Source organism: Haliotis rufescens, unplaced genomic scaffold, assembly GCF_023055435.1.
Source record: "Haliotis rufescens isolate VD_foot unplaced genomic scaffold, xgHalRufe1.0.p SCAF_9, whole genome shotgun sequence".
Lineage (NCBI taxonomy): Eukaryota > Metazoa > Mollusca > Gastropoda > Lepetellida > Haliotidae > Haliotis > Haliotis rufescens.
Window position 1 is genome coordinate 9,882,415 of NW_025964383.1, and position 21,370 is coordinate 9,903,784.

General features: G+C 39.1%; 2 protein-coding genes across 2 annotated transcripts; both read right to left on the reverse strand.

The window, feature by feature from the left end:
- Positions 1-185: 185 nt before the first annotated feature.
- On the reverse strand, positions 186-2,795 carry LOC125377583 (monocarboxylate transporter 13-like). Its single transcript, XM_048391546.1, has 3 exons — positions 2,471-2,795; positions 1,077-1,220; positions 186-396 (listed from the first exon to the last, which is right to left on the reverse strand). Exons 1-3 carry the CDS (start codon positions 2,754-2,756, stop codon positions 230-232), a joined length of 597 nt encoding a protein of 198 aa, XP_048247503.1. The 5' UTR covers positions 2,757-2,795; the 3' UTR covers positions 186-229.
- A 4,052-nt stretch (positions 2,796-6,847) lies between these two features.
- Positions 6,848-8,005, reverse strand: LOC125377489. The gene has a single exon (XM_048391075.1). It carries the CDS (start codon positions 8,003-8,005, stop codon positions 6,848-6,850), a length of 1,158 nt encoding a protein of 385 aa, XP_048247032.1.
- Between the last annotated feature and the right edge of the window lie 13,365 nt (positions 8,006-21,370).

Below are 21,370 nucleotides of genomic sequence, written 5' to 3' on the forward strand. Positions count from 1 at the left end.
AATCCGAACTCGGAAATGTCGGACAAGTCCATTCACAGGTGGGTTAAGTTTGGTATTTCCCAACATTAACATTAACCATTTCTCTATGAAGCACATATGATTTGGCATCTGTTTGTTGTTTAAGTAAGTACACAGCAATATTCCAACTATATAACGGTTGTTTTAAAACAATAGATTCTGGAACAGACAAACCCGTATTATGTGCCTAAATCAACACGATGACAAGCAGTCAACTCAATTTAGCCTTACCGATTAACACACTGTGTGTACAAACCAGGTACGTAATACTTGTAGGGAAGATAGCCATTACCATGGCAACGGTAGATATGGTTGCTCCAAGCATCACTGTCTTCCTGACACCAAGAAGGTCTACCAGGACATGCATGGATATAAGCGCTGGAACAGGAAACCGGATTATGTGGATGCTTTCAATACATATGCGGCCATCCTCTAAGATACACATACAGGTGTAGCCTAAAAGACACATGTGACCAACCAAGTAATACATAACATAATACAATCACCATTTAACTTCTCTTATTTTAAAACTGCGGTATCTTAGGACTATAAGAAAAGAGTTTATAAGCTTCGATTCATATTCATTACAGAGATACATTACTTCAAACATTTCTTTTTCTGCTAAGTCCAAATTTTCAGACTTATAACTGTTTATACAACGATAGCAGTTTTTAGATACCATGTCTTATTAATCGAAAGTAAGCAGGTATACTGATATGGTTTGAAATAATGTTTTATAGCATTACGAACTAACGAGAGAAAAATAAAATAGTTTTGTAGAGTGAGCACACAAGGTTATTTTCACGGAATTACGTTGACGTCAAAAGTTTTCTTTATGACGTCACAGCATATAAGTACTAATAGCACCCAGTAGGTGCCTTTTCTCCTGCCGGGTCACATATGATTGGACTTTTCTCACTTAATAAACATTCATGATTCGTGAACCCGGGCATTAATGTATCGACACGTTGAACAGTACATTTCGGATCAACGGTTCCACTGTACGTGCTAGTATGTTATAGCTGTGTACACAGTATAGTATGGACATGTATACTTACAAGACAGGCTATAAACACCAGCCATGACGCCCATCAGTAGCGTCGTTTTGGTGGCTGATGCTTCAAAAATCTTCAAGTATTCCACGAAAAGGATGGCAATCCCTCGACCATAGCCAGTCAGAATAATGACGTTGAGAAGACATCCTGAAAAGGGGTATATGTTGCTCTAACGGATGTCACTGAGAACAAATACTCTTAACTATGTTTGGTCTTAGGCCCCAGTTATTTCGGTCATTCATGAGGTAAAGCACAAGTGACGTTGGTAAAGATATTTACCCATTTGCAGGTGAACGGATGCGGTGCTGACAAACCAAAGGTCTTAATCAGCGCGAATTCGCTTCGAACTTGAGTTCATAGGATGCAAAGACTACTATGCTCTTTGCCTCCTACAAAGATGAAATAAAACTCACAAAACCGCGGTACTATTACACATCATTGCGGTCAAACTGACCAGAGAATGTGTATGTCATCACGCTACGGCACCGTGTGTCAGTTGAAGGTTGGTGGTTATTTAATAGTGATACATTTTCTTCGTAAACCAATGAACACACACGTGGCGCTGGCAAAGACCACACTCAACTGGAATCTGGGCTTCGAACCTAAGATGAGAGGACGCAGTTGCGTACAGCGTATTACGATACCTTAGACTACTTTGTCATCCTTGCCTTCCACAAAGATAAAAATATTATTTCCGAACATAAACCCTTCTAGTAATTATTGTCACCCTTATGCCAAGACGCATATATCAAGGGGTGGGGACAATAACTATTAGCGTGGATACATAAGGCCACGGTCCTATTACACACCATTGCTGTCAACATTACCAGTGCATGTGTATGACATTAGGAATATTTAATGGGTATTGAACAGACATACGAATGTTGGTCAATCCTGAGAGACACTGCAATAGAGGTCTATGAAAGCTATTTAGAAGTGATACACATAAGGAAGAGAATATATTAGCAATAGACAATGGAAGCCAACACTTTACAGTGATTAGCGCTGATAGTATGGAAGCCAGTATTTAAATTATCATAGATAAGTAATAGGCAATGGACACAGGGCAAACAGGAGGCCGGGGGTAATTAGCACAGAACGGCGAAAGAATTGACATAGAAATGCCAGCCATGAACCGTGACCAGGGAACCTATCTGCCTAGTGCTTGGATCTTTGTCGGTGCTAATTACCTAGCTGGCTTCCATTTGCTCATTGCTGGTGAAGAAGTAAGAATGTACTCCGAAACGTTGTGTTCCTCATAATAAAAAAGTTGACATCCATACGTTCTCTGCCTTAATGCAATAGAGGTTCCCATAAAACAAAACAAAAGCCAATATTTACACCATCTTTGGTGAAGAATATTACCATAGGCAAGACATATGCAAGTAACTATATACCCGCTAGTATCATCCACGCCCAGCCTCGATCTATGGGGAGATGACTGTCATCAGTTCCATCCGTCTGGACATCCGTAGTTTTTGAAATAGAGGTCTCCACGTGTCCCGATTCACCGACGTTGCGTTGGTGTATCTTAGAGAGCCTGTTCCGGACAAACGCATCCTCTTCTTCATTGCTGTTTGCTCCACTAATATCGATGCTAAAATCCTCCACCTTGTCTCCGAGGCGTTCAGGTCCGCCTGCAGTCCCACACCGGTCCGTTGGTAACTCTTCATCAGAATCCATTTGGTCAAATGGTCTGTGTCGTACGTATTCTCTGCTCGTGTTACCTCTCACCTTTGTACCTTCACTATCAATGAGGCCAAAATGTACGGCATTCATCCTGTTATCAGTACATGCTTGTTCACGGAGGAAATACAAAGAATGTGACCGCGTGTAAGTCACATTAGAAATAAATAAACGACGAGTGGGGGTTGTTTATCGTACAATAAAACACTGCAGGGGGAATAAACCATGAGGGGTGCAGCCCCAAGTAGTGTATTCTCCCTGTAGTGTTTTATTGTACGATAAACAACGACCACAATTCGTTTGTTTCTTATATGAGATATCTACATTTTGTACAGCCTCTTTAAGTAGTTGATAAAATGTACAAGCTTTAAAAATATATACCCCAATTTTAAAAACGATGAATAAAATCCTGAATAAAATCCGAACTCGGAAATGTCGGACAAGTCCATTCACAGGTGGGTTAAGTTTGGTATTTCCCAAATATTCGCACAATCCTCAAGTCGATTATCTTTACCTTTTCTCCTTATACCGAATGTCGTATCTCTCCAGCTACATCTATAAGGCAGAATGATTTTGACACTTCCCTCTGATAAATAACGTCGTCCACTAAATGACGTTATCTATAGGTATAATTACAAAGCTGAACTGGTTTGAGTGTCTGCTGTCTACGTTCAATGACTATTAATGTCTTGTGTTTATCTAAAAACATATTTTTTAAAACACGAGGTACCAGTCAAAATAGGGAATCGCATCAGATATAATTTTTATACTGATGCGTCAAATTTGGAAATGTCCTCCACATGTCTACCATAAAACCCGAAAGCTTTACTGGGACCTTGAAACAAACAAACGTAAACATCATTATCATTAAATGTGACACAAGCGAATTAAGTCGCAACAATTCTTTATCACGAGATTTATTATAAAACCCGACACTAGCTGGTATGAATGAATTCCGGGACCTGCTTATTTTCAACATCAGCAAAGGTTTTCGGCGTTTTCGGAAGAAGTTGATACTCTGAAAGTAAAATTTTATCATTTTATGTTGTAATTGCTTCATTAACTATTTGCGACTCATAAAAACTGTCTGAGTGACCGTTTCAATACACATACATGATTATCTCTGTCTGTTAAAAGTGCTTAACATTCAACAGTTTGTTATATCGGAGTGTTGGAAGGACATTTTTTTGTTTGAGAATGAGACCATGAGACATTATGAAACGGCAAGTGACCTTTAATTTATTCGTGGCTCCTTAATAATGTGGGTAGGTGGTCTAGCTATATAAGAAACATTACATGCACATACCTGGCTCCGTACTATAGCCTCCATTGTATTTTGAGCAAATGCTAAAATCGTTCCGAAATGACATTTCAGCGATTTTTAATTCTGACTGGTCCGTTAAAGCAATATGACTTTACTTTATCCAATTTTGTGCACAGTAGTATGACGTCATCCATTATTGATTATAATGTATCACAAACTGATACAAATACGTCACTTAAACAATAGGCTGCCTTAAGTGATGGTTCATTTTACAGTTGACATTTCATACGTTTTTCTCTTCATTTTCATTCATCAATGAGACAGAATAATGTATAGAATACTCTATTATGGAGTATACTACACCATTCATTCTCAAGAGACAGCTAATATATAACACTGAACATATATATGGGTTTCCCGGCGGCATATGAATACATAAATAGTTGTATCATTTGAGTTATAATTATTATAACATAAAATGCCAGTTTGACAAATTTAAATATAAACATAACACGCGCACATAACATAAAGATACGAGTTCAATGCACAGACATGTAGCATGTGTCTTAGTAAAACAGTTTATTCAACGTTTATAGATGCACAAAACGTCCTTGATACATCAGTGGTTTTTCAGTGGTCGGTTTTCTTCAATGTTCTTAGGGGAGCTCTGTGACTTCATTCTGTTCGCCCGACCTCTGACGAGCGGTACACAAAGTAGAAATATTGCAGCTATGAAGTTACATATTCCAATGTAGGTGAAACAAAGGTTGTATGAACTGGTCAGGTCACGGATTGTCCCTGTAACAACAATACGCAGAACATTAGTGTCACAACGTTGTCAGATTTGAACAAAGATTTTAAACGTTCCATTTAACAATAGTTTATACAGCCTAACATGACAAGTTGTGGTACTAAATAAAATTGAGACGTGGGTCAGTAATTAAACGCCTAACCCAGCAAAATAATTTTCACACTTCTGACTAAAAAAATAACTCGGGTAATAATGACAACATCTTCTGAGACAAGGCAGTTAATTGTCTAAAAAGTCCAGTTTCCACCCAAGCTGACCAGTGGCTATACCGAGTTATGTTTTTTCTATGTCCCTCATATTGACTGATTGGACTTCACCTCTCAAGACGACCCGATCAAGTTAATCGAAGAAAAGTCTCACATTTCCTGTCTCAGACACCAAGTGCATGTGGAATGTAGCACGTTGAGAGGTGTAGTGCACGTTGATTATAAACATGAACAAATTAGAAAGCATCTGCCGACCCCCAGACGGTACACGTGCTTTGCAAATTCTTGAGTGGAGCAAACACGACAGTCGCCATGTTATTTACGAACATGATGTCGATTTTGTAATGCGATTTTAATTGCTAATCAAACCTTTAAACGTCCAGCCTACTTCGGCAAGGTTGAAACTGGACTGTTTTAGTCAGTAATGGCCGTTGCTTCGGGAAGATGACAAGCAATCAGACACTGTGCCCGACCGTATTTACAACCGAAGTAAGTTGGCCTATGACGAGCACTGGAGATTTGATTTTAGACCCGGATTCCAAACAATGTGGTGAAACAACAGAAATCTACACCAATGTCTGACAATGAAAGCAAGTGATATATGTGGCAAAATTATTTCTGAAGAAATCAATCCTAAAACATAGCATTGGGAAAGTCTTGAAGCACTTGACCTCGGACAGCACGTTGAGGGGGTGGTATATCAGATTTACTATTGTCACTCAGACTCGGTTGTGAGCAGACGCATATTGTTTTCTTGGAACCAAACGCTCAAAGACCCTATATTAAACACATGATTTAATCATTATGATCCAATTCATCCAACTAAAAAAAACATCTATGAAATGCCATGGCCAGCACCCAGTCCTGACCTTTCCACCATTAAACACGTCTGGACGTCATTGGCAGACGTGTGCGCCAACATCACAATCCACCGACCAGTCTAAATGAACTCGGTGCAGCTCTCACTGATGAATGGGACAACACGAGCCAATCTGACATTGGTCGACATCATCAGAAGTTCTGCCTCGAATAATTCGTTCATTTCTGGCCAACAGAGTTGGTTGTTCCCGACATGAGTGCAAAGCGCAAAATCAAATTTCGAATTTTAACCTCTAACCTCATGAACGACATCGTACGCCACTATCAAACAAAAACAACTAGAACCCACTAGATGTGATCGCTTACCCCTTAATAGATAATATTATATCAATCCCATTTGCCAATATCATACAGGTGAGAACATATGTCTTGAAGATTCACACTGTCTCCTCCTATATTTGCATAGTATATAATGAAATTTATTATCGGACATATTTGCAGTTCAAAACAAAATGATTTAACTTGAATCACTTGCTAATGGCTGCTTGTTGGAATGGACCAATATTTCTTTAATGACATTCATAATATTTGACCCTTACAGACAATCTTATATTAAGAAACTGACTTCAATCTGTTTTGTTTTTGGATGTAAAAACCTAAAAACTGATGTGAACATTGTAAATTCGAATAGCTTCAGGAAAACTTCTTAGTATTTTATCAGTATCACTAACAGATTGTAGAGATATTCGGTGACATCGTTCAGCGCAAGGATGCATCACAAGCCCCATCCACCTTATTATCAGTCAATATATTTCGGTATTATGCATGGTTTGCCAACAAAATTTCATGGAAGCATTTACAAGTTATTATAAGAGGGTATAGACGGTTCGTGCTTGTGTACCAGCTGTATTCCCAAACGTTTAGCAATGTTACTACAATGTACGTTTGACAGTGCTGTTACACAAGTAACTCCATGAATGCTGATGGTCTATTTCAGCATAACATTATTTAACATAAAATACAGAATGAGGATCTTACCCATAATCGGATGCGTCACAGACAGGGCTAAACCGTGGAACACAGCTATAAATCCAAGAACCTTCGCCATGTATTCAAGTCCCATGAAGTCGACAATGGCAACAGGAATAAGGCAGTAATAAAAACTGCCAAAGAGTCCGACAATCACGGAGAATACGACAAGAAGAGCATACGTATTGAAAAAATAGACAAACTGTGTTGCCATTCCAGATATCAGCATTCCAATAACCATCAGATGATTTACTTTGATGTATTTGAGATCGGCAACGAACCCGACAGCAAGTCTGCTGAAGAAATCCAGAACACACGACAAAGTCAACAAATATGCTGCATCTGCTTGTGAGATGCCCTTTTCATTTGCCAGGGCAGGAAGGTAGACTCCAAACAATCTAAATATTATGCCAAAGTGAACAAATGCAACTATCAACAGAAACATTGGTTGCTTAAACAAGGAAAAGTCAAATGCTGATAATGCTCGTTTCACATACATGCCACAACCTCTGGGTTCTTTTGATTCCTGTTCATTGTCAAATGATTCAGCATTAACTTCTGTAATATCCACCACTGACATTGAAGTCAAATCTAGGTTACTTGTGTACAATCTAATCTGACTTTCTGAGAGGGAATCTACTTGTGATTCAATGCTGACAACTGATTCTGGTCTTGTACTTTTGCAGATAATCGTACTTATTTGTCCCTTTCCCCTATTTGATTGACTCGCAAATGAGACCACTGCTTTTCCACCATTAATACTAGTTAGTTCCTTGACAGAACGTGCTCCAACCACATCATGTTCATTTCCATGTTTTTCATTGCCTTGTCTTTGGTCATGTTTTCGCCCTTCACTCATGACAGATGGGTGTTTTGGTATCCTTTTATGAAAGAAACTTAATGGTCTAAACAAAGCAGCCCCGACCCACATGTTCATTGTCAGCCCTGTTAGGATCAACATACTTCCTCTGACACCATATTCATCTAATAAGAAACGAACGAGGGGTGGGAAAACGCTGCCCCCAATACTAATTCCAGACATGGCAACTGCTGTGGCAATGCCTCTTCTCTTTTTGAAGTACTTTCCGATCAATACCAATGCTGGAGCATGAATCATGGAATGCCCTATACCTGAAAGTAAATTATTCATTATCATATATCATTAATGTTTTGTTCAAGATACTTACAGATTTACATGATTACAATATCCTTCAATACAGCTTACACAGTTATATTATATATGCCACATCATGCTTTAATCTGATCATGTCTATGAAGCTTTATGTCTCTTTCTCATGCCAGAATTCTATACTCGATTTTCCAGTATATTTCTAAATGTTCAAGACTTGCATCACTTTGTTACGCCATTGTATGACTGAACTATTGTTATAGAGTGTGTTCAACTCATTCAAACCTCCAATAAAATCTTACATTTAGGAATAAGCTGCAGGAGTAAACTGTTTATAAACATATATGTAAAGATAATGATCATATAAAGTGACCTAATGTTACAAAATCCCATATGGATGCATTTACTTGAGCCATCAATTATTTTCTGTGCTATTATGGATTCGTGAACACGTATAGATTACGCACCAGTGAGAATGCTGTGAGTGCAGATGAGGTATGTAATACTGGTGGCGAAAACCCCTGTCAGCATTCCTACAACTGATATAGTCCCACCAAGAAGTACAGTCTTTCTCTCCCCAAGCAGTTGCAGAATTATGTTCATCGATAGGAGAGCTGTTGACATACAGAACATGGTTGTGTCAAAATAGGGAAAATTAGTACACTGTACATATATATGTAATTTGTACGACCACAAGGGTCAGAATATGTTATCAGTAGAGATGATATACGAGAGGGATTATTTTTGTCCATGATATGAAAGTATCATTGTAACAATATATTTATGGCCATTTTGTATCAGTATTCTTCAGTATTCAAGAACACAAGGATGTCTTTCTTTACCACAATAGTTTACATTTGCACGTACTGTTTAATACTCACAACTTATACTGTACGTCCCTGCCATCACACCCATGAACAAGGTTGTTTTTGTGGCAGATGCCTCGAATTCTTCCAAGTATGCCACAAAGAATATGGCAACGGACCGTCCATATCCAGCCAGTAACATAACATTCAGGAAACTCCCTGGAGAAGGTCAAAATACAAAATGTGGTATCAGTGATTACCAAGGCGTGTTTTTTCATAATTTAATTGCTTTCAAAATGCAAGAAGCAGAAACACATTTAATCCAGAATTCTTAATCTTAAGATTCCATACCCTATAGAATGACAGAGTACTATATCTTATACTCTGTTATCTGGATGGATGTAGAAATATGCACAATCGATCACCTGCTAACACAAACCAAGCCCATCCACGATCTATAGGTACACCATCATCCTCTTGCTCTGGTTGACTGTCATCTGGTAGCTCGCCATTACTACCATCATGCAACATGTTCTGCTTCTCGGCATCTCCCACAGCTACAGTCCCACCTTCTTCTGTCACCGTTCCCAACAAACTGTCTTCCCCATCAACGGCCTCTCCCGTCTTCGGTATGAACAGTTTTCCGTTGTTTGTACTTGGTGTCATAGCTTGATGTTCGCTTCTGCTAGCTTCGTCCTCCCGACACGTTTTTGAATCTTGTGTCATTTTTACTCTGTCGATAGTATATCGGACCTATATAATTTATGAAACTGCATTTACACAATACCAATGTGACATTTTCCTAGAAAGTGAATGTGGCTGCTTGTAACTATCAGTGATTGTGTGAATGTAGTTTAAGGCTGCAAAAAACGAACAAACATTCCATATAAATAACTGTGAACAGTCAGTATGGACGGTATGGTGATTGAAAACACGAAGAACGATCCACGTCATCAAGTCTCGATGGTAAACAATCAACCAAGTAACAGAGCCTTTCCACCTGATCCCCATGTCAGTTTCTACCACAACACATAAGGTACTTTCACCTATTATGATCCGAAATCCGTACAAGCCTGTATGTTACACGAATATATAGCAACGCAAGTGTCCGAGACAATGCATACCTGTCATCTTCACCACGATGATATTGTGTAAACATTTACATACGTATCTATGCTTGTGTTTGGTCACAAATTATCTTCACAGAGTGGGTGAGTGAGTGAGTATGGCTTTACACCGCTTTTAGCCATATTCCAGCAATATCACGACGGGGGACAGCAGAAATTGGCTTCACGCATTGTACCCATGTCGGGAATCGAACCCGGGTCTTCGGATTGACGAGGAAACGCTTTAACCACTAGGCGACCCGACCAGACTGGAAATGTTGAAAACGCACGCACTTGAACTCTTTTGAGAGTGTCTTCCAAAACTGGATATCTGCTCACATGATTTGTTCACTTTATATATTGTGAGCATCGTTTATATAATTTACGTCGACTCCGTGCGTAGAGTAAAACGTTTCGTATTCATATTATTATTATTAACAAAGTAAATCATATTTAGTACTTAATTAACTCTTACATGCGCATTGTTTTATAGCATAGTAATATACGAGAGGATATTTTCTTTTCTACCAAACTCATGAAAACGACAAAATGTCACTGGTATAATCACAAACGGGTAAATTCCTGAGAAAGAACAAATTGCACGTCACAAGACGCCACGAATCTTTGTCTAGTATAACGGTACTTGATACAAATTTACCTTATATAACACGAAGCTCACCTGTATGTGTCGTCAAAAAGTCCTTTTTGTTCCGCCACGCCTCCACTGATGAAAGAGCTCTGACAACGCTGAGCAAGATGTCCAACGTGCTTTTTATAGGCAAACTGTTTGCCCTAGTGTCCGATAAGCCTTAGTGGAAATATTTGTGTGATGGAGATTAAGGTCGCGTTAAAGACTATTCACTCACATAGACTCCGATACAGTCCTTGTCCATAGGCATTGTAATACCGAGCGCCAGGCGAATGACGAAAATATATAGCCATTATTTTTTTCACGAACTGTAATTGAAATCAAATTCTGTCTATAATATCATAAGAAGAGCATCCAACTAAATACACATGCCTTACAATCTAACCATCATTCGCATTTGAAAGGCCATTTTTTAAAAAGGGTGCGTTCCCCATATAAGTTACCCTCCTTCCCGAAATTCGACGCCAATCCATACGTTGCCTTTGCAAATATTTAGTATACGGTTATATGACATTTTGGTCGGGCTTGCAATCATGATGAGTAGTTACTTCGGCCAATATTGATCCTATTGCAGTGAGTCAGTGAGTAAGTATGGTTAGCACGGGGAGTTTCGTGAATTTTGTCTGTAGGATACTTACATGCAGTCTAGCCACGTTGTCTCGAATACCAGTTGTGTGTATCTCACAGTATGGTACCTGCAAATTATATTTAATTACTATTTTAACCTGGATGTGTCGAATCCTGGTTAACATAATTCAAAGTCAAAAGAATTCAAAAGACATAAGTAATTACCACGATAAGATGTTTCATTACATCATACGTCATACGATTATATTGAAGGAACGAGGAGGCGGCAACTTCGTCACGGTAGCGTATACATGTCAAACAGCCATCGGTGACCAAGGGAGGGGTCGTGTGATGTCCGCGATGACTCTCACAATTATTTCTCTCACACAATCGACTGCAGGACGTCGACAAACACTCTCGTCAGGTTATATGACGTCGATAAACGAGCGTTTTAGATGTAAATATTAACTCATTTCTTGCAGCCTTAAGACTGTTTCAGAGTTGTTCACACACATTTGTAATATTGAATGTGATCTATAGATAAAGGTAAGAGAGAAAACAGTTTCAGTGCCATTCATAGTCAAGTAATATTGTTAAAATTTATCGCCGTTACTATTCTGTTGTAATTGTTTCAGGGCCATTCATTTCTATATTATAACATTTCATCTGCATCTCTGAATTTCTGAATAAAACGATCACAACCCCACAGCGAGTCATGTTTCACCCTTGGCGCTGAACCAGCTGTAACACATGCATACTGATAAATCAAATAAATTTGAGTGAGTGAGTGAGTGAGTTGGGTTTTTACGCCCTTTTAACAGTATTCCAGTTGTATCGCGGCGTGTCAGCTTAATGTGGGAGGAAAGCCCGAAGTGATGCAGGTCTCAGACCTTTACCACTTCGGTGAAACCCACGAGCACGGGTATGGTGTTGACAAACCTAGAAACAAAATTGGGGCAAACCGGGATTCGAACCCACAATCATAGGTTTCTGGCGTGCCCAAGGGACGAAACTCTGCACAGCGAATCGCTGCGCCTTAGACGACTGGGCCACCCGTGCCCCCCAAATAAATTTGAAAGGTTGTTTGGCCCTCTAGAATACACACATGTGTCCTGTATGCGCACTGTCTAGAACTCTTCGATTTGGCCTTGAAACACATTAGGTAGATACTTTACTTCAAAATCAATAATGTGTGTCTGTCAAACAAACTTTGACGGCAACATAAACAAAATAGATCTTGATAAATAAACTTAAAGTATTAACCTCATTGCGATGATCAGACTTTATTTGTGTTGCGTGTCCCTGCATACTGATTAATAGAGTTTCTTTGTTTACACCCACACTGTACGTCTGTACTAGGAACAGTAAAACATCCCTTTAGAGAAAGGTTTCAATCCACGTATATTGTTGTGTCTGTTTAGTCACTATACCGATAATCAGTACAAGTATCAAATTAAATATGCGTTTGTTTTTTCCCCATAAATATAACGAACTTCGTATATGTTATAGTTCATGAACGTGAATATAGAAACAGACTGTTGTATCTACCCATTTACGAATTCGAATATCAATCGAATAAAAACAGTTGTAAAAGCTTTAAACGAAATCGATATCAAATCTTAGAAGCCAACATTGAATGCCAAAATTCCAACCAGAGCTATATACTTCCAGCTGTCAAAACAAATAAGCAACTACCATTGCAACCGATGATAGTCGAGTACCTACACATCAAACTGCCATTTACTACAGTTCTTTATTCTTTTCATAACCAACTTGTCCCGTCTTCAAATCTAAACTTGCAAAAGAATGATCAAAGTTCCATGACAAAACACAACAAAATATACACATTCGTTTCTACCAAAACATGTTTGATATATGAATTATATGTTTTGGTTGAAATGATAGTGGCAAAAATGCTATATATTTCCTGTTATGTTACAGAAAAGACAAAAAAAGGTAACGTCGTTTGTTCTTATCTCTGTATTTTGTGTAAATCGATAACTTTATGAATATCCTAAGCCGAGCTATGATGTTATTGCTATCTTTGAATAACATACTTTCCAGCGTTTGGACATATTATTGGGTAATGTTGGCTTCAAGAATGTTGGCTTCGAATGTGATAATGTAGTTGCCACGACGAATTTTGTACTCAAAGCAGTGTGCGGCTCTATGGAAACACTATACTTCCCTGACCATTTTGTATTATTTCACAAAACAAACAATGTGACAGACAAATGTGAAACTACATTTTATTGTCGCATCACACCGATTCTATTTCTAAAGGTCTTACTTTTCGACCTCCGATAAGAAGGATCATGTGAAGAAAAAACATTTTATTACTTGCCCGTGAAGAGATCACCCGTTTTAATACATATACATCTGTATTACACATTTTGTAATACCAAAAAGCGTCCTTATGTACTCTCGGAACACGTTCACGAACAAATATTGAAAGCTCTCAACATACATTGGCTTATTCAACGACATTGCGTGTGGAGTTGATAGACCACTGAGGGAAGCTTATGCACAATCGATGCATGGGCAACCTTGTTGCTAGGCTGACGTCACGTGGCATTGTTTCGCCGATGGATCTTGCAACAAAATTCCACAAATTATGTCGGGTATTTTGACGTTATTATAAACTTTGAAGTGCAAGGCCCGTTCCACAAGGCGATCGTTTTGTAGCGCTACGACAGTCGTTAGTCTGTTAAAGTATGTGAGTTGCTATAGTCTTAGCCCTACGATAATTTTGTGAAATCTAAAGGTAAGGTAATAAATTCGTGCGTTTAAATTTTTGACGTGTTCGAATAATTATTCTGTTAAACTCAATTGGACTATGCCGTGGATCGTGTAGGTGTCAGCCTATTCATACTCAACAGTATAATTCTAAAAACGTTATAAATGGCAAGCAATAAATAAAATACTAAATTCGCCCCCGTTTAAAATCAATTTTATGAAACTCGTGAATTTTATGTAACTCGCTTTCGCTCGTCAGATACCACAACTATTCACTCCGTTTCATAAAATTGGTATTACACAGGAGCTCGTTTAGTAATCTGTATGTTGTTACAGTAGATGCAACGAGTGTTCATGAATCCTCTCAGTTCCACCGATTCTCTATGAGATAACTCAACATGGGGTGTGTTAGGCTTGATGAAAGGAGGTGCCATGAAAGCCAAGTGTCTTCGCCATGTACTGCAATCCGAGGAGGTCTACAATTGCGACAGGAATCAGGTAGAAGTAGGATCTCGCAAACATACCGCACACTACAGAATATATCAGCAATGTGACATAAGAAACGAGAAAAAATGAGAGATGAGTTATAGTTCCAGTAGTTATAAGACCAATCACCATAATCCTTGTAACTCGCTTGATTTTCGTGTCTACCAAGTAACAATAGAAAAATCTACTGAGGAAATCTATTGCTCCAGATATAAGCAGAAATATTGCAGCGTCACTCTGACTTATGTCTTTTTCTTTAGCCAACGCGGACAAATATACCGGCACAAGGCCTATGGTTATTCCAAAGAAAAAATACAAAATAACTATTAAAAGCACTGGCTCCTTGAACAATGAAAACTCCAATCTTGAAAGCACTTTCGTCATGTACAATATCGCATTCTTCGAAGTGACAGTATCCTTCTCACTATTTTTATCAACTTTTGGAAAAGCTGCATCTTCATTTTCTACACTTAACACCAACACTGAACCCAGCTCGGCATCACTGGCATACACATTGAAGCTTGTTTGACTGTCTGTGGTCTGCTGATTCTTCTTACCCGTGTAGGCATATCTGGTAAATCTGTATTGGGGAGCGAATACCCTGGAAGGGGAGACCTTCCCGGCTTTTCCGATGTAAAGGAACTTAGACTTTGAAACTTTTCAGGCTCTAAATGAACGCCGATTTACGTTTGTCATTTGGTGCATGTCCGTTTTGTTTTGTGTTTGCTGTTGTCTTCATTTTTTTGTACGACTCTAGTGGTCGGTTCACCAGTCCACCCAACCACATTTTCATCGTCATTGCTGTTAGTATTATCATACTGCCCTGTACTGCCCTGGTGGAACACGCTACTGCCTGTCCTCGTCGTTCGTTGAAGTCGTGCCCAATCAGAACAATAGCTAGGTCATAGATCATCGAGTATTCCACACCTGTGTATATAAACATGCATCATTAGAACAAATGAAGTGGAAAAAAGTACGATCAAATAGAAGCACAGGGAATGTTATCAATTTTCCACCTACATCGGCGGAGACGCGAAAAGTCACATTTTACAAATGTGGGCATTCCTTCTGAAATCGTCCACATTAATACATTTAAGGACAAAAGAAAAATTATAACTGACCAATGTCATTTTAGAAATTACAGAATATATAGGGTAGGTGGAAGATTAGTGATTGTGTGTTATTGTTGTCACTTTAACTATTAATCCTCAACCTACTATAAAGAAACTGTGCACGGAGAAAATATATTCTGGATTGAAATACAACACAGCAAGAACAAAATGATGCAGACGCTGTAGCAGCTGAATGATCGGACCACAAGAAAATGGCAACGGGACCTGAACAACATCTGTTACGATGACGTCAGAAGATCAATATGGAGTAGGGGGTCATGACCACCCTGTGCGTGAGTCACAGCAGTGCATCGGCGACGCATGGAGTCCACCAAATGGGCATGGAAGGCCTGGGGAATGGCCTGCCATATCCTCCTCAAATCCTGTGCCAAGTCACGGACGTTATCTGGAGGATGTGGAAGACGACGCAGACGGCGCTCCATTTCATCCCACACATGCTCTATTGGGGAGAGATATGGAGAATTTGCAGGCCATGGCAGTAACATGACATTGTTATGGTGAAGGAAATCCATTGCGACCCTAGCCGTGTGAGGACGAGCGTTGTCCTGATGAAATGTCAATCCCGGGCCATGACGTTGCAGGAAAGGAATGACCACAGGCCTCAGAATCTGATCTCTGTAGCCAACACCGGTGAGATTGCCCTGAACAACCACCAATGGGGTTCGGTGCCGTGCTGTTATCCCACCCCAAATCATCACAGAGCCACCTCCAAAACGATGCCTCTCCACAATACAGTTGCGTGCATAACGTTCTCCCAAACGCCGGTAGACACGTTGGCGCCCGTCACTGTTGGAAAATGTTGAACCTCGATTCATCTGTAAAGACAACATTTCAACACCATATTCGAGGTTGGCGAACATGATTTCGACACCATCTTAGACGGTTGACTCGATGACGGTGTGTCAGGATGGGACGTATGGCAGGGCGTCGTGGTCGAATCCCGTACTGACGTAAACGATTCCTGACAGTGTTGGGATGGATACGGCGCAGTCCAGGAATTGTCTGGGACGTCGTTACTGACGTTTGGAACATGTGTCGGAGATGTTTAACTCGAATCCATCTGTCCTGTCTAGGCGTTGTTACTCGGGGACGTCCTGAACGTGGGTGGTCGGCAACGTTATTTGCGTTCTGATAACGCCTCACCAATGCCGATATCGTGTTACGATGGCATTGGAAATGTGTTGCCACCTGTTGTTGCCTCATTCCCGCTCGGATCATTCCAATGCCTTCATGACGCTGTGCAGCTGTCAATCTTAGCATGATTTGCTCGTGATATGCTTGTGTCTGCGCCAGAGAAGTTTTGAATTTTTGAATGGCCACAGATCATGCTTTCCAAAGTGCTAGCGAATTTTGAGTTGCACATGCTGTGTACAGCTGCACAGGATGCACGTGCAGTAACACATTGCACGTCCATAGGCCCCCATCAATGACGTTATATCGCATGGCACGTGCATGAGCGTTTGAATGTCTCCAATAATTGCTGTGTTCAAACCTATATTTCATATGTGGACGGTGTGCCCTTACATCTATATTTTCTCCGTGCACAGTTTCTTGATGTGGCTAGTATATATTCTGTACCATATTCATTACAATAAAACAAAGAAGTCGTTATCCATAAATTGTGTCCACTTTGTCATCCGCCAACTTCTAAGAAATGCCTTTCAAACAAATAGTATCCGTTTACATACACGTTTGGAAATGGCTGTTTTCGGATTAAATGGGTGCGGGACTAACGATGTTTTGTTGCAAGAGAGTGTGCGGATGCACTAACCTCTTAGCCACTGACCCCGTCGGAGGGTAACTTATGTGCACCTAATTTTATCAGTTAAGTGAAGGAAAATGATATAAGTAGCCTTTTCATTTCATCTGCTGACCTCTGGTTACATGTAATCACATAACCTTTTGTTTGCAAGTATGTATATTTTATTATTTGCAAACAACTTCCATTGTTTGTTGGCTTTCGTTCATTATATGTGAATTGGGTTTTGCAACAACATTTTATGTACGACTTCGTCATACCGGTCAACTCAATGCGGTCGAGAAGCTCAAACTGACGAAAAAACGTAGTTTTATGTGGCAGAATAAAAATTTAGTAAATTTGTTTGTCGTTATTGTCGGTAGCAGTAACTGTCGGAAACGTTGGTAAAATGTGAAATGCTGTTGTGGAAGAGATTAGAGTTATCTACCGCTGCTTTGTGACAAACATGACCGAATGGAAGCATTTAACAGTATCAAAATTCAAGACATTGGTGATGCTTTAACTCATGTTAAGCCATGTTATTTGTACACGAATTTGTCCCATGGTATTGCCTTGTTATATTGCAAACCTACCACTAATTCATTGATTATTCATTGATCTTGAGTGGACACTTACAGATTCTGCGTTTTATTTGGGAAATCACCTAGTACCACAAGGTCGTAGAAATTAATATGGTGTTTCACCGCCAAGCAGTAGTTCTTGGGTCGGCAAATAAGCGCAACGACACTGCCAATTGTGTCACAGAAATATGATGCATGTGATGACATAAACCATTTCTTTATGAATATGATGTGTCATCTATTTGATGATAAGCACAGTACACAGCAATATTCCATCGATATAATGGTTGTTTTTAAACAATCGATACTGGCACAGACAAACCGGTAGTAAGTGCCTAGATCCACACGGTGACAAGCAATCAACTAAATTTAGACTTACCGATGAACACACTGTGTGTACAAATCAGGTAAGTAATGCTTGTGGGGAAGATAGCCATTACCGTTGCTCCAAGCATCACTGTCTTCCTGACGCCAAGGTCTACCAGGACATGCATGGATATGAGCGCTGGAACAGGAAACCGTATTATGTGGATGCTTTCAATACCTATGCGGATATCCACTACGATACACATACAGGTGATACCTAAAATACAACACATGTGACCAACCATGTAATAAAGAACCTTATGGGTTAAAAATCACAATTTGACACAACTGTGGTATCTTAGGACTACAAGAAACACAGTTTATAAGCTTCGATTCATATTCATTACAGAGATACATTACTTCAAACATTTCATTTTCTGCTAAGTCCCATTTTCAGACTTAAAACTGTTTATAGAACGATAGCAGTTTTTAGATACCATGTCTTATTGATCGGAAGTATGCAGGTATACTGATATGGTTTGGAATAATGTTTCATAACATTACGAACAAACGAGAGAAAAAAAAAAAGTTTTATAGAGTGAACACATGTACACAAGGTGATTTTCACGAAATTACGTTGACGTCAAAAGTTTTCTTATAAAGTCACAGCATAAATGTACTATAAACCCGCTAGCATCATCCATGACCAGCCTTGATCTATGGAGAGATGACTGTCATCAGTTCCATCCGTCTGGACATCCGTAGTTTTTGAAACAGGCGTCTCCACGTGTCCCTATTCACCGACGTTGCGTTGGTGTATCTTAGCAAGCCTGTTCCGGACAAATGCATCCTCTTCTTCATTGCTGTTTGCTCCAATAATATCGATGCTAAAATCCTCCACCGAGGCGTTCAGGTCCGCCTGCAGTCCCACACCGGTCCGCTGGCAACCCTTCATCATAATCCATTTGGACAAATGGTCTGTGTCGTACGTATTCTCTGCTCGTGAAACCTCTCACCTTTGTACCTTCACTATCAATGAGGCCAAAATGTACGGCATTCATCATTATCAGTACATGTTTGTTCACTGAGGAAATACAAATTTTGAAAGTCACATTAGAACATTCACAGTGTTTAAGAAATATATGACGAGTGGGAGTTGTTTATAGTACAATAAAACACTACAGGGAGAATAAACCATGCGGGGTGCAGCCCCGAGTAAGTGTTTTCTCCCTGTAGATCAACAAGGACGACGAGTCGTTTGTTTCTTGTATGAGATATCTACATTTTGTACAGCCCTTTTAGGTATGTTGATAAAAAGGACAAGCTTTAAAAATTTTAACCCAAATTTTAAAAAGGATGCCTTCCTGAATAGAATCCGAACTCGGAAATATCGGACAAGTCCGTTCACTGGTGGGTTAAGTTTGGTATTTCCCGCATATTCGCACAATCCTCAAGTCGATTATCTTTACCTTTTCTCCTTCCTTCTCAAAACTAACTTCAACTAAATGACGTTATCTACAAGTATAATTACAAAGCTGCACTGATTTGAGTTGTCTACTGTCTACGTTCAATGCCTATGAGTGAGTGAGTGAGTATGGTTTTACGCCGCTTTTAGCAATATTCCAGTGGGAGGGACACCAAAAATTGGCTTCACACGTTGTACCCATGTCGGGAATCGAACCGGGGTCTTTTGCGTGACGAGGGAACGCTTTAACCACTAGGCTACCCGACCGCACCTCAATGCCTATGAATGTCTTATGATGAAGTGTCTGGTAAGTCATCCCTATATCATCATAGGATCTATTTTAAGTGTAATATGTAAATGTGTTTATTCATTATCCCAAAGAAATTTTGGATTTCATTAGCACAAGGTTTCAGCTTATTGTTAAACATATTCACAAATAAACAATCAAGAGCTACAAAGACCTTTCCATATTTATAAGAAATATTTGTCGATTGTTCGATTCCGATTATGAGCTTGTATTTATAAATCACTATCAAATAGTGATGTTACCAGGTGTTCGTGAAAATGTAATCGTTCCCTGTCCCACCGGCGTCAGGTACGAGTCAAAATAGGGAATTGCATCAAACATAATTTTTATACTGATGCGTCAAATTTGGAAATGTCCTCCACAACTCTACCATAAAACCTAAAAGCTTTACTGAGACCTTGAAACAAACAAACGTTAACATCATTATCATTAAATGTGGCACAAGCGATTTTAAACGCAGCAATTCTTAACACGAAACTTATTATAAAACCTGGTACTAGCTGGTATGAATGACCTGTTTGTTTTCAACATCAGCAAATGTTTTTTTGGCGTTTTCGGATGAAGTTGATACTCTGAAAGTAAAATTTTTATCGCATTGTCTTGTATTTGCTTCATTAACTATTTGCGCCTCATAAAAACTGCCTGAATGACCGTTTCAATACACATACACGATTATCTCAGGCTTTCAACAGTTTTTTATATCGGAGGGTGGGAAGGACATTATTTTGTTTGAGTAATGAGACAATGGGGGAGTATGAAACGGCAAGTGACCTTTAATCTGTTCGTGGCTCCTTAAATACTGTGGGTAGGTTGTCTAGCTATATAAGAAACATGACATGCACATATCTGTTCCATAGCCTCCATTGTATTTTGAGCAAATGCTAAAATCGTCCTGAAATAACATATCAGCGATTTTCAATTCTGACTGGTCCATTAAAGCAATAACACCTTACCTTATCCAATTTTGTGCAGAGTAGTATAACGTCATACATTATTAATGATAATGTATCACAAACTGATACAAATACGTCACCCAAACAATAGGCTGTCTTCAGTGATGGTTCATTTTAGAGTTAACGTTTCATACGTTTTTCTCTTCATTTTCATTCATCAATGACACAGAGTAATGTATAGAATATTCAATTATGGAGTATACTACACCATTCATTCACAACAGACAGCTAATAAATAACACTGGACATATATATATATATATATATATATATATATATATATATATATATATATATATATATATATATATAGGCTTCCCGGCGGCATATGAATACATCAATAGTTGTATCATTTGAGTTATAATTATTATAACATAAAATGCCAGTTTGACAAATTTAAATATAAACATAACACTCGCACATAATATAAAGATACGAGTGCAATGCACAGACATGTGGCATGTGTATCAGTAAAACAGTTTATTCAACGTTTATAGATGCACAACACGTTCATGATACA